The sequence below is a fragment of the Lycium barbarum genome, chromosome 1 (genome assembly GCF_019175385.1).
Source record: "Lycium barbarum isolate Lr01 chromosome 1, ASM1917538v2, whole genome shotgun sequence".
In the NCBI taxonomy this organism is placed as follows: Eukaryota; Viridiplantae; Streptophyta; class Magnoliopsida; order Solanales; family Solanaceae; genus Lycium; species Lycium barbarum.
The window spans coordinates 145,120,677-145,135,471 of NC_083337.1; the positions used below are offsets into that span (position 1 = coordinate 145,120,677).

The following is a 14,795-nucleotide window of genomic DNA, read 5'->3' on the forward strand; positions in this document are numbered from 1 at the left end:
CGGCATAAGTTCTGTACGAATTAAGTTATGCGGCATAAGTTGTGTAGTTTTTTTCAGAATTTGTTGTAAAGTTCAGAAATTGGAGTTATGATTTTGGGACATATGTTCTTTATCCTTTTTCGTGAAGGGGAGCCTTGGCTTTAATGATAAAGTTGTTGTCACGTGACCAGGAGCTCACGGGTTCGAGCCGTGAAAATATTCTCTTGCACAAATGCAGGGTAAGTTGCGTATAATAGACCCTTGTGGTCCAGCCCTTCCGCGGACTCCGCGCATAGCGGGAGCTTATGCACCGGGTTGCCCTTTTGTTTATGTTCTTTATCCTTTTTCGTGCCCCTTTTTGGCTATTTTTATGTTGAGTTTTGAAAGTTTTGTCGTGTCCGGCATAACTTGTGGGGCATTATGATACGAAAATATAAATTATGCCAAGCGAAATCTAAACTTATGCGGCACGACAAGTGCTAAAGAGCAAAAATTAAAAACCACAAATTTGAGGGGCAAAAATTAAAGACCATCCCGAAATTGGGATTTGTGTGAATGATCCCATGAGAATCTGGTTACTAACCATATTTAAGAATAATTGAACCGTATTCATAAGCGGATGACAAGCACGAGTGAAAAAAGTTCTTCTTCTATTGAAGTTCTATGAACTGCATTCAAACTTTAGACTCGGGATTTCAATTTCAGATGGTCTGAAGTTGATTCCTAGGGAGCGTATTTCTTAAAGTAAAATTTTCACAAACATCTACATTTTAGCTCCTTCTAACAATCTGTAAGTACATATTCTATATTTACAATTATTAACTGGAGGACCTATATTTAGCTAATAGATACGTCGACTTAAATATAGGATAAATATAACGGAAATACACACGCTGAGAAAATTGAAAGTGCTATATTTATGGAAACAAAATCTATTCCAATTTAAATTAAAATCAGTTTTTAATGTTCCCTGATTCACGCAAATATCCTCCCATTCCATATCTGATCTCATATCTCATTTAAATAGCTAACAAATTAAAAAAAAAAATTGAATTCAAAAAGTACATTCATATTTTAACCCAAAAAAAAAAAAGTTCAAAAACTAGGTCATCAACAAACTTTGAAAAATAACAATATCAAACCAGTGAACAAAGCTCGTTTTAAACAACGAATATATATATTTGAATTCATCTGTTGAAATATTGAAATCAAGTTGAGTTCATAATTGACGTAACAACGTTTTCACTGCAAATTTTTTATTTTTTTGGTTATTCTGAAATTTTGAAAAATATATGAAAAATATATCTGAAATATAGTTAACAGAAACCAGAATAAGTAATATTGAACATAATAATCAAAATACAATTAAAATATAGCCAAAATATAGCCATAATTGAGTTCATAATTGAGGTAGCAACGTTTTCACTGCAACTTTTTTATTTTTTTTATTTTTCTATATTTTTTCTAAATATAGTCAAAATATATGAAAAATATATCTGAAATATAGTCAACAGAAACCAGAACAAGTAATGTTGAACATAATAATAATCAAAATAAAATTAAAATATAGCCAAAATATATATGAAAAATAACTATTAAAACATCAATCCAAAACATTAGGAATTGAAAATTCGGGTTCTATACCTCTAGTCCTCATCGGAGTAGAAGCTTTCTTAGCCATTTCACTTGAATCTAACAAAAAACAACCAAGAACAAACAGTGATAATTAATTATTTAGAGTTGCAATGCTGATTCAAACGAAAAAAAAATACAATATAAGTTAAATACATGGTGAAACGTAAAAATCAGTATTGAATCTTACCTTTTTTTGGAATTAGATTTGAATTATGAGTGAATTAATGAGTAGTTAATTAGAGATAAACAAGGAAGTTGAACTATTGTAAAATTGATTTGAAATTGGAGGAAATTAAGCGACATTGGGCATAATGGCGTGTATTTAGAGGGATAGGAGAGAGGGACCTTTTTTTTTTTTTTTACTTAAATTTAGGGGCGTGGAAGTTATCAGATGAGTGGTAAAAAAGTGGTAGCTATAGGAAGTAAATGTGTTATATTTTAGCTACTGAATATAATTATGGTAAAGTTTAGTTATGTTCCATAAATAGGTAATAATGTAAGCTATACCAAGTAAATTTTACTTTCTTAAATAGGGGGCCTAAAAAAGACAATTTGTACACTTCCGGGTTAGTATAACATTGTCCGTTTTGGGCCAAATCCACAAAGTTTCACTCAAAAGACCTTACACCATTAGGACTATCTCATGCATATTATATATAACTTTATTTTATTTTGGGCTACTAACGTGGGAATTATTAGCTCGCTCAACAGATAGATCACCAACTATACATCTCAAAGATCTCTGACATTGTTTCCAATAGTCCCCAATCTTTGTTTTTGAGATGGGGTGCTTGAAATTCCTATGTAATGTTCATGGCAATAAACTGGTTGAACACACAATTTACCTTACATTTAATTTTCCTTATGATTATTTCACTTTAATTCTTTACTTAATTATAGGTGCAGTCCCTGGTATTTTAAAGCTTAACACGTATGGAAATATTATACAAACTGGTTCGTAAGATTCCATATGATCTTTTTTTGACAATTATGAGATTCAACACACTGTTCGAAGAAAAACGTAAATCATACTATAAATTAAATGCCCCTTATGTTGCTCCATTCTTTTACCCAGTCTTTTAGGAATTGAACGGATATTATTTTAATCGTTATTATAAAGAAATTCATTGATTATTACCTAATTATAAGCTCAATCTCTTGTTTTCTTATTGTACGTTCAGCCTACATGAAGACTAATTTCATCAGAATTCACTATTTTTTGTGCCTTTTGTGATCTGCATATTCTTTACTCTGAATAATTCGCGAGAAAAATTCACTCTTATTGTACGTTCAGCATTTGTATAATTTGTTTGTCACACGTCTTCATATGAAAAGGCGCCTTCTTCATCTTCATATAAGGTTAGTGTTCCAATTGTCGATTAATTTTTTGATTTTAGACTTTTAGTTCATCAATATATGTATTCGATACCAATTTTCTATTTTAATGTTTATGTAAGCTTTAAAAATAACCAAGATATTTGCATATATTGTAGGAAAAAATTCAAGGAGCAGAATGGCAACTAGTATCCAAAGCTATTCGCGAGAAGAAATTGTAACTGATATTTTATTGACCAGGTTACCTGTGAGATCACTGTTGCGATTCAAATGTGTATGCAAAAGTTGGCAAGATCTTATTAAAAGCCCAGATTTTATCAAGAAGCATTTCAGTAGCAAGAGTAGTCGTCCTCGTCTCTGTATTTGTAAATTCGGGGTTAACTATACACCACAGCCCCCTTTAAGAGCTATTAACTTATTCTTGTTCCCTGAGAAAATAATCGCAGGCATTGTCCCTTCCCGTCAGAGTATTTTCCGTTGGGAAGATGTTAGTGATTTCAGAGCTATTTATGGTCCAGTTAATGGATTGTTCCTATTACAGAAGGGATTTTTTCTATGTAATGTTCGGTTTGCTTGGTGGAATCCTGCTACCAAAGAATGTAGGATTATTCCTATGGTTTCATTTGAACTCCAGCGATTCTTCGATGAGCACGAAAATGTTGTTGGGATAGGGTACGACGCGGTGAGCCAAGACTACAAAGTTTTATCGCTTCGAACATACATGAACGATGAGAAAAGGGAGGTTCATCCTAAAGTGTTTGCTGCTATTTATTCGTTGAAAAATGACTCCTGGAAGCACATTGAACCTAATTTCCCTTACAACAATAGCTTATGTGCGTCCCTTGGTTGCACTCATCTAAATGGGGTCTATTATTGGTTGTGCGTCACTAAAGACAATGTGTATATTATCTCAACATTTGACTTCACAACTGAAATGTTTGGGGAGATGGAAGGGCCACCAATTCCATATGATCATTGGGGTGCGCTAATGTTGCGGGGGGGATCTCTTGCTGCCATGTCTTGTAGCGAAATGGCTCAACCTATGACGTCCTTTTACGATATATGGGCGAGGATCGGAGAGAATAATTGGATCAAAGTTGTTACTGTGAATCCGCCAATAACGGCGCATTGGCCTCTTGGCATATGGGAGTATGATAAGTATATTTATGAAATGACGCAAACTTACAATTTGGTGTATTATGACCACACAACTAAACAAGTTACAGATTTTGGTTTAAATTTCTCCAATATAGGCTCTGGCAGCGTTTGGCCTATTAGTTATAAGGAAAGCTTAGTTCCAATAAACAGAGAAAATCCGACTGAGCAGGATAATATTGAATACTTCTTCGCCAAATTTTAAACGTCATTGGCCTCTGTTTCATCTCTTAATCTGTTTGTTCATGTTAGTTAGTTTTAGATAAAGTTTGTCGCCTTGTTAGTTAATTACTCCCTTTGTTTAAATTTATTTGTTTGGTTTTGACTTGGACGGAGTTTAAAAAAATAAAAAATACTTTTAAATCTTGTGGTCTTCAACTAAAAGATATGTAGAATGTACACAAAATGCCCTCTAATCTTATAATTTTAAATATCCATGTAAAAAGTTGAAATTAAAGAGTTATCAAAAAAGAAAAGAAAAAGGAGTAACCACCCAGCATATACCCGAGTATCTGACTTCCGCCTACCTATTCTCTCGTTAATTTTCCTATAAAGTATGACAAGAAACTCCACGACCGCAAGCCAATGAGTAACTACATAATTTTATCGTGCCTGTAGCTTGACTCCGCCTTTTTCTACATGGCGCACATGTTCCTTTAGTCAACACTGTTACTCATTCTTTTAGCTCCCATGTATGCGTCTCACTTAATCCATGAGGATATTTTATTGGGCTTGGAAAGGGCTGGCCTAAGGTGTCGAGCACGTTTATCAGAGCTGATTTCTTTGGACAGTAGCATACGCAGATGAGAGAACTTCACCATCGTCAACGCATCATTAGGGTAGTAGCACCAGTTCCTTCTTGAGTTATGATTGGAGGGAAGAAAATACATATATCTGACGTCATATCTCTAAAAGAGCATGACAAATGCTAGAAAGAACACTATAAATTGCTGTGTTGGTAAACTTGTGCACTTGGGCACACATATGCTTTTGAATCACCTACTCGTAAAATTAACATTTTGATATGACACTCTTTATATCTGCCGACATTTAACCTAAGTGACGAAACATATTTAAGTCCCAGGTTGTTCATATGTCATTACAATCATATTACCTCTTTGGTATTTCTTGCTGCAAAATAGATTCTTCAATCTTCGTGAAGAAATTGGACCAAACTCCCATCCACAAATGTGATACGCTTCTATGTATGATTTTGGCCATCGACTTCTGCAAAGGTTGGTTTGTTAAAGATTCTCCTTTATGACTAGCATCCTTGCACTAACGATAGAGCCACTCCCCTCGCAATCCAAATTCAATTAAGAGATTAACTCCAAAATGCCAAGTTACAGAAGGTGGCAACAAGAGTGTAGTAACTGGCTCTTTCTACTTTGTCAAATACTATAATTAGAACAAAGATCTGTATGGGTGAAGAAAAAGCTATTCATTTCCAAATGAACAGGTTAATAGAAATTCTTCAAATTATGTCCCTATGAAAATTCAGTGTCAAAGCGATTCCTTCAGATAGGCATTCCTAATTTTTTTTTTTTTTTTTTTTTTTTGCCCCATCAAGCCACTCCAAAAAAGCCCAATAGAAAGACAAGTGGAAAGAGAGAAGAAATGATGATTTTACCGGCACCAATTCCAGCAGCTCCTGGAAGTGCTACAACAGAATCCCGAATATATACAACCGCATGCTCTGGAGTGGTGGCGGAGATACAGGCCCAATAGGGGCAACAGATGGCTCAACAGATATGTAGTTTACAAACGCCTCCACATGGTATAAATAGATAGCATGCGGCAGTCCATTAGCCAAGTCTCTCCCTGAATGTCCCATTCAAGGCCTGTTCAGCAGCTGTGATAAACCAGGCAAAATCAAGTTAGAAGAGTGTATCCGATCTTTGGATGAAATGACATTTCAGTCGTTCAGATGCCACGCTTTGAGGTAAGTTTTGATGCCGCTTCTGCTTCAGCAACCATGGCTACTCTCATCATGCGAAGCAAACTCCTCAAAGTTATCTTTGCAGCACAAGCAGCAGAACTAATAATTGCCAACTTGAACCTTTTTAAGGAGATGTTTTCCAGTCAAACTGAAGGTTGTTATAACCATTGACTGCTTCTAGACCACTAAGCAGTTGGTTTCCAATATCTTGTTGCTGTTGACTCATACTTCGCTCTCTCGCCATTGTCATGCCCACTAACCCATTCATGGCTGAAGGGTTATTACCCAATGCAGCCCGAATTCCATTAGCCATTGCAGCTTGGCCCAGTCCATTGTTCATACTCCCAAATCCAGCACCAACACCTGTACCATTAGCACTGGCTGTCCCATTCCTAACAAGGCAGTTGCTTCCATTGAGAATGGAATTATTACTTGTTGCCAACATTCCATGTACATTTTTTATATCATTTCCAATAGCACCACTACCTACCATGCCACCGCCACCTAGCTGTGAAGACATCATCATTTCATGTATAATCTTTTGTACAGAACTCTGAGAGTCATTAGCATCCACGTCGGCTGGTTGCTGCATTGAGATTTTTGGGGAATTTGCAGAGTTCATGTGTTGTGCTGATGATAAGCCACTGTGTGAAGCTTGTGGTGGATTGTTGGATGACGATGGTGTTGGAGATTGGAATGGAGAGGGGTTGGGTTGAGACTGAGGCATTGTACTTGAAGAATTTGGTGAAGGCATTTGGATAGCATTGCCTGAGTATGCACTACTTCCACCATTCACTGGATTTTGTTGCCTGGAGTTCATGGAATTTTGGTGCAGCAGTCCAACAATAGTACCACTAGACGAAGTAGCAGGCACTTGGTTCAAAGAGTTGTTTACATTTGACATACCATTGCTCGAAGCTAGTTGCATCACACCAGGCTGGGCAGTGGTCTCATGGTTCGAGTTACTGACTGTTTGCTGTGTCTGTTGCTGCTGCTGCTGCTGCTGCTGCTGCTGTTGCTGCTGCTGCTGCTGCTGTTGCTGCTGTTGTTGCTGTTGCTGTGACTGCTGAGAGTGATCGTCAGATGATTGAACTGGACCTACCCCAGCTGAAGAGCCATTCCTACGAGGAAACTTAGCCAAGCTCTCTGCAAAATTAAAAGTCGGGCACAATGTGAACTGTAAGAGTAACATGTAAAACATGTAGGCATTTATTAACACTAGATGAAAATAGAAAAAGTTCATCACGGCAAGTTGAGTATCTACTTTAAATTATCAATAGCACACACAAATATGGTCCACTGAGATACGCATCACAAGTTGAGAGGATAACATTGGGCAATACATAAAAATTGATTATTGATAAGACTTGATGAACCCCACAAATTACATTTAGTTTGTTAGATTACCACTTGGAACTTCATGAATGTTAGGGAAACACTTGCCACTTATCCTGTCTTCTGGGATTAAATGTTACAGCAAACTCCAAAGCACAAAAGGTAGCACTAAGATATAAGACACCAAATCCTCATTATCAAAATAGATAAAACACCAAATCCAGATTGGAACTAGGAATAGTGAGATATTTAGGGACAAAAGAGGGAATTTATAATAAATTCAGGGGAAAAACTGTGGTACTGGACCAATGAGCACCAGCGAGATCATTAACTATAAATAATGTCCAATATGAAAATTGAGACTTAGTTTGCAAAAGTTGGATTGTCCTACTCTTCAGTCCCCCACATTCATGCATATTGCGAGGCTCAAGTTATCACATGTCAGCTATATTACCAACAAAGTTGACTAGATATGCAACAGAATCTGCTTTGTCACACAATTGCAATGGCTTCTCTACTCAGATATGATAGTTTCTATTTTTCATCCCTCGGAAGCAATTTCACGGTATGAGCAAAATTTACTTCAAATGGCAATCTTCTATATTTTTCTCCCCTTATTTTGCTCTCATTTGTTTTTGATTGACTGAGAAATCCCTTGTTTCAGCTTAGTAACTCAGGATAATGGTCCTAATCCTCTTTAGGAGGTGCCATTCTTTACTTAACTTATAAAAAGAATATAGGGCCTAATTCTCTACCCTTCTCCACTTAAATTCCGGAATTTGGAGCAGCAGAAGCCTACCACACATCTCGCGCTGTACCACTTTCCATTGAACTAAAGCCCAGGGACACCTTTAAAGGACAATCAGATGCCTCATTGTGAAAAATCGCTCTTTCTTATCTATACAACCACTAAATCACAGTAAAACAACCCCACCTATCCTATTTTCATGAGTTGTTGGTTTGTCACATCATCAGGAAAATTGAAATGTGATGTTAGGAACTAATAGAAAGGTTAAGTAGGTTGAACTTACCCATGGGTCCGGTCCTTGTCTCCCTGCTATAGTCGATCAAATCTTTCATGCTATTAACCACTTCCGATATCTGCAATCCACCAAGAACACAACACATCCGTAGTTAATCACAAGCCTCTTTTAACCGAATGGAAATTATAAATACAATAATTTATCATCTGACCAGATGTTATCACACAAAAGCAGCTTTGTTTTGGTTTCAAAATTAACGGTCATAAAACATTTGGGAAAATAAACTGAATCAGAACTCAGAAGAGCCTTAAGCCAATAAACCTTGAGTTCCCGCTAGAACGAGCATTTTTCAAATGAGGTCAAGTTCTGAAAGTAAAATAATCATTCCCAGCAGTAGGAAAAACATTACATCACATAGATAGCAAGAGAAAAGCTGAAGCGCTATACATGAGCTAATTATACGGATTACTAAAAAGAATTTCCAAAATCCATAACATTACCAACCATCTCTTTTCTTTTTCTTTTTCTTTCTTCTTCTTCTTCTTCCTTTTTTTTTTTTTTTTTTTTTTTTTGGGACAAGGTAAGAGTTTTATTAATAAAAGTACAGAAATAAGCATCCCTACAATAAGTTCAAGTTACATAATTCCCAACTGAATTCATATACTGATCCATCCCAACCTACTGGCTGTTAAAAGAACTGAATTTGTCTCAGTTTTGAAGTATGCTCTGAATACAACGGGACGAGATATGGAAAGCAAGGAACTGAAGACAGGTCGACAGAACTAATTGACTTTTAAACAGATATAAAAAGAGAAACGCATAAGTAGCTACAATGGATGCACGAGGACTATTTCCACTCCTGCAATGGAAACCTGCACAAGGGACAGAGAAGAAGGGAAAAAAAGAGTAGTTCTCTGTATCAGGACAAGGTGCATACCTGAAGGCATCTCACGTATCTCTTTGTATATCCTAAATCATTTACTAACGGAACTTCCAAAGCTTTTGCCAACTGACGAGCTGAAGCAACAAACCTGAAGCACAATTAGAAGTCAAAATTACTAAATAACTCATACATCTAAAGCTATATAAAGGAACACAGGATGATAGCAGATACACAATCTTAATGGAATTTCCAAGAATCAAAGAATCTCTAAGCATAAATTTACGACTCTATGCTTACATGCATCACTTGTGACTTTCAAAGGGCATGCATATCTTTACCTTCCCTCCTCCCACCGCCTACCACTACACGCAGCTCCTCAGATTAATGTATGGGAAGAAGATTTATTCCTCAAGCCTCGCTCTCCCTTTTGGTAGGTCCAGACACCAGATGACACCCCTAGCTCCCAACCCCCTCCCATATGTCACCATAACACTGAAGCAGACTAATTGGAGAAGTTTGATGAGCATGAGAGGACTAGAATTAAAGCAACACTCCAACGGGTCACAGTCAACATCCTCAACCCACACCCACACCCACCCCTCACAACATGAGAACTCAAACCGACACTCTAAAGTTCAACTTTTGGTTTAACACAAAATTTTGTGTTTCAAAAGAAGGTAGACAGTCATGCACCTAACCATATCATTGTGGTAAGCATATTTATCAACTAGGCATTCATAATCATGATTCAAGAGTTTGAGCTTCTAAGTCTCAACAGTATGACAAATTGACCATACTCCATTATACTAAATTCTAAGCTACGTCTGCCGACAATGGTAGACATGAAAATATGTACACAGTAAAATCACTGTGAATCAGATCACAGTAAGTTTCAGCTTTAAGAAAATTATTGGTGTGCCAAAAGCTTAGTAGGGCAACTCATCGGTAGAATATCCCACCTTAGCATCAAAGGCAAACCTAAGTTAAGAAAGAGTGGGCAACAACACCAGTAAAGACCATAAAAGCTCAATGCCAAAAGCAGAGCTGTAAAAAGTTAGAAATACAAATAGAGCCTATCTCATCATCACTGCCCACTAATGACGGTGATCTAATAATTAGGCACTGCTAACCTCTTAATAAAGAGGGTTAGATATTGTAAATAGAAATTTCTAGGCAACAACTACCATAAAACAAATTTAGCTAGACCTCTTAACAAGGAGGATTAGATATGCTAAATAGAAATTGTTAGGCAACAACTACGATCAAACAAAGTTATGGAACATTGCCAGCCCCAATAGTTGGAGTAAACGGCATAATGTAAGTTTTTGGACTCACATATTGCAATTATTCTGCAACTCAGAAACAGACGCACTGGATGATGCATTTTGGGTGGTGGCCTGGTACTTTTGAGCTGCAGCACCAAGTTGACTAACCTGTACAGCATATCAAAATAATAAAAGGCAAATCAGAAATGATTCAATAGCCACTACTTCGCATGCAACATCAACACTCAAAGCTAAAAGTTCATCCAGCTAAGACAAAATATATGCTAAACAGTTACCAGTTTCAAAAATATATATATATATATATACGCTAAAACAAATAGATGCAACAAAAATACAATCCACCAACTGATTTACAAAAAAGATAAACCAAACACAATCCAACACCTAATCCAACCATGCAATTGTCTCCAAAAATGTTTTTGAGAAACAAACTCTTCCCAAAACTGGAAAGGAAAAAAAAAAACAAGTAGAAATGCCATACAAACGGCAGTTCTTTTCCATTAATGGACAGAAATGGCAACCATAAGCAGTTTAGAGCTGTCCATCCTGCAGCCCTTACCGCTTCAATATCACAAGATGAGGAAGGAGAATAAGTCTAAACCATTCTATATTGCTGAGAAGAAAAAACAGGGTAAATTTTGAAACTAGAGAAGAAGAAAAATGCAACTGAAATCTTGTACTTCCATGTATATTTAATTTGTACCAACAGACCCAAAAAAGGGGAAATAGTGATCAGAAATACTCACACGACACTCTCATAAAATTCCATATCAAGTAATGTCAATAATAAAGACCAATAACTTCGAGGTCATTGAAACGAAAAAGCCTTTGCTATTGCAGAAATGGCAAGAACTTAGATGGCAGCTCTTTTACTTATCAATTAGAGTTGAAATTTTTTTCGGAAAGCATCTTCAATTTTTTTGGGGAAAAGATTCAACCAAGCACCTAGAGAGAAAGGTTCCTCAGTTTTTGTATCTGATTGAAAAAAAAAATTTACCTATTTTTAAACAAAGGCCGCCTAATATTCTGCTATCAGTGAAGAGAAGCATATGATTCAAATCACTGTAGCATGATTTCATAATACATCAGTGGAATGCAGTTTAGGGTTAAAATTGATTAACCTGAGGTATCAACAATCTTCTAGGGATAAGCTCCTCGTGACGTCGAGCACAAAATTCCCAAGAAACTATCTGCCAGTTGATACAAAAGGAATCCGGATCAAACAAATGATAGCATTAATATGCACCATGCTAGGTCTCAATTGTCCATGAATAAGTACTTTACTGAATATAAAACTAATCAGCTCTTCATTTAACCTTCAAATCAGGTTGTGAGAACACTAGGCGAAGCTGACCGTCACGGACAACACGAAGTTGCTCAAAGACACTCTCCTGAATTGCTTTTGCATAATCTAGGACTATTTGGCCAGATGAATTCTGATATTCACGGGGCATATCAACATAGAGAAGTTCTTCCAAAGTGCCACTTTCATACTTTATCTTGAAAAGCCTGGGCAAGACCTCGGCAGTCGCTTCTGAAACAATGAGTTGAGAAGTATCAGATGCTGAAATAGAACTATCAGCTATGAGGAAAACCAAATAAATAAGATGAATTAATTGAAGCAAGGGTCTTGTAAAGCCACAAAGTTTGTTAACTGTCTCTCAGACAAGAAAATATTCAAGCACTTGATGCTGCAAAGAACATACCGAACCCACGGCCTGGCTTGCGATTGCATATTTCGCAGTGCCACACATCCTGCAAATTACACAATATTGATCAAAGATACATACTGATTTGCTAACAGTTGCTCTACAATTAATCTGCAGCATTTACAGAACGAGCTCTAAAAGGAGCATCTGAGATGAAAACATTAATTCTATGTTGTAAAAGCATACCATACCTGTAGCATGAAACCTATTATAACTCATATTTTCATTTGATGAGAGAACAAACAGACATTAAGAAAAACAAAAATGTAAATAGCTTCCATATAAGCAGTGAACCTGAGGAAAAACTCCAGTAGTCTGACGACCACTCCCATACATAGAGACACACCACTTTTTCTTGGCACTGGGAGCGAAATACTCAGCAACAAATTTTCTCCAAAACTCAATGTTATTGTCCTATAAAGAAGGTAGAGCAATTTGTTAAAAAATTAGAGTTGATATCATACTTTCTTTTTCATTATCTGGGGAAGCTGTGGGGTAGGGTGTAGTGCATAGATGCCACGCAATGATATAGTTGACCCATTCTTCTTACTTCAGGTCTATGTTGCTGCTGATACATATAATGAGTCAGCCGACGAGCACACATCCCGGGCTCGTATGCTGGTTTTACAGGAGGCCTTATAGCAAGATTCTGTGATTGAAATTGTTGCTGAAGTGGGTTTCTTTGTTGAGGGATAGTCTTCAAGAGTTGCTGCTGATGCTGGAACTGCATTAGCCTCTGCTGATGCAAAAGCTGTGCAGCAGCAGCAGCTTGAGGGGACTGCCTTGACATCTGAAGGAACTGCTGCTGCTGTTGCTGCTGTTGTTGTTGCTGTTGTAGAGACAAAGATGGGTCTGATTGTTGTTGCTCTACTTTGACAGGCGCAAGACCTCTCATACTTTGAATCTGTTGCGGTTCCATTTTTACATTTGCCAAGTTTCGCAGAGCTTGCAACTGCTGCGGTGTTTGATCATTAGTCACCTGTGGCTCCATTTTGACGGGTGCCACGCCTCCTAATCCACCACGCATGGATTGAAATTGATGCTGCTGTTGCTGTGTTTGGGAATTGTTAGGGGAAGAAAACTGCTGCAACTGTTGATTACGTTGAAAATTCTGAGAATCAAGCTGTTGGGATCGTTGTTGGTCAGTCAAAATGTGGTTACCAGCAGGGGGGGTAGGGAACTGCTGTCCTTGAACTTGACTGCTATTTGGATTTGTCGCCATAGCTGATGACATAAACGACATTGAAGAAGCACTAAAACCCATCCCCCCATTTCCTACACCGGAAAGCAGATCAGTCTCAGCCCCATTATCAACCGGACCACGCTGAGAACCAGCATTAGGACCTCCATTTGCAAAGGACTGATGTGAAACATTGGGACCTCCAATCCCTAGCATATTCATGTTACCAAACATGGTCCGAGGTGAAACCATAGAAGGGAAACCACCTGGTGAAGGCATTGCACTACCCCCTTGACCACTACCCATTACACCCGAATTCGATCGCAGTAATGAAGACGGTACAGATTGGGAACCTCCAAGTGGATTCGGAGGCGACCCTGTTGGAACCATTTTTCACCAAGAAATACACAATCTACAAACACTTGAGTAAATATAGAAACTTCCTAAAATGGCATCAAAACCCACACTAAGCTCAAGAAACTTCAATTTTGCTCCAAACCAAAACAAACCAATAATATCAATCAATTAACCGAGCAATATACTATCTGGATCTGAAGTAGACATTAGAAAGTCTCCACTTTTGACCCCAAAGATGCAAACTTGACTTATTTCCACTCAAATAACAGTCTTTTCGCCGCTTTTTCCCATAATCCACTGCAAGAGTTATTCAATTTTAATGACCATTAACCCAACCTTAACTTAAAATCATCAAATCAGAATGTTATGCTCAACAGTTCAAAGACAGAAATCCAACTTCATTCTTTATCACTTTAGTCAGAAAAGCAACAGTACAGAATATACCCCCAAAAAAAAAAAAAATCCCAAATTTCTAAAACAAAAAAATAGTAAATATAAGAAGCTGCCGTAATTAATTAAACACTCGAACAAAAAATAGAAACAAAACTGAATACAACTTATTTGAACACTTGATCGAGCCCTAAATCACACAATAAATAATAGAAAGAAGTCGATCCACAGCTTAAATTAGCTATAAAAAAAAAGACTTACCAGGACACAATTTAAACACCGACACACCGCAGCTTGGCAGATTGACTATTCCTTAAACTGAACTACAAGCAAAAACACATATAATTTAGTGTGACCTTTTATATATTATGTTAATAACGATGAGCACGTATAAGAATAAATGCTCAAGTTCACTGTTCCTTTTTTTTTTCAGTAGATAGATTCAGCTTCTTTAGCTGTATTTTTTTTATTTTTTTAGAGAGAGAAAGAGGAGTGTTTGTTTACGGACGTCAAAGTTGGATTCAATCGGATTGAATTGTCTGCTTCATTCTTTACCAATTCTTCTGTTTTCTCTAAATCAAAACTAAGTCAAATCCTCTTCTCTTTTTTCTTTTCTAGCTTTGGTGGGG

The 14,795-nt window shown here is 37.0% G+C and overlaps 2 protein-coding genes across 4 annotated transcripts; one reads left to right on the plus strand and one right to left on the minus strand.

Moving 5' to 3' along the window:
* The first annotated feature begins 2,815 nt into the window (after positions 1-2,815).
* On the plus strand, positions 2,816-4,771 carry LOC132641780 (F-box protein At3g08750-like). The gene is made up of 2 exons (XM_060358873.1): positions 2,816-2,973; positions 3,108-4,771. Exon 2 carries the CDS (start codon positions 3,128-3,130, stop codon positions 4,307-4,309), a length of 1,182 nt encoding a protein of 393 aa, XP_060214856.1. The 5' UTR covers positions 2,816-2,973; positions 3,108-3,127; the 3' UTR covers positions 4,310-4,771.
* Positions 4,772-5,035: 264 nt separating this feature from the next.
* LOC132641764 (transcriptional corepressor SEUSS-like) lies at positions 5,036-14,795 on the minus strand. Of its 3 annotated transcripts, none has more exons than XR_009582963.1 (11): positions 14,428-14,795; positions 12,790-14,073; positions 12,534-12,653; positions 12,237-12,285; positions 11,847-12,064; positions 11,652-11,720; positions 10,580-10,677; positions 9,299-9,392; positions 8,410-8,479; positions 5,735-7,189; positions 5,036-5,331 (listed from the first exon to the last, which is right to left on the minus strand). XR_009582963.1 is itself a non-coding variant. In XM_060358855.1 (11 exons), exons 3-11 carry the CDS (start codon positions 13,807-13,809, stop codon positions 6,168-6,170), a joined length of 2,760 nt encoding a protein of 919 aa, XP_060214838.1. In that variant the 5' UTR covers positions 13,810-14,073; positions 14,428-14,484; positions 14,675-14,782; the 3' UTR covers positions 5,527-6,167. The 3 variants fall into 3 exon arrangements, 2 of the variants coding, with proteins under 2 accessions (XP_060214838.1, XP_060214846.1); XM_060358855.1 differs by lacking the exon at positions 5,036-5,331 and having other exon boundaries at positions 5,527-7,189; positions 14,428-14,484; positions 14,675-14,782; XM_060358863.1 differs by lacking the exon at positions 5,036-5,331 and having other exon boundaries at positions 5,527-7,189; positions 14,428-14,489; positions 14,675-14,762.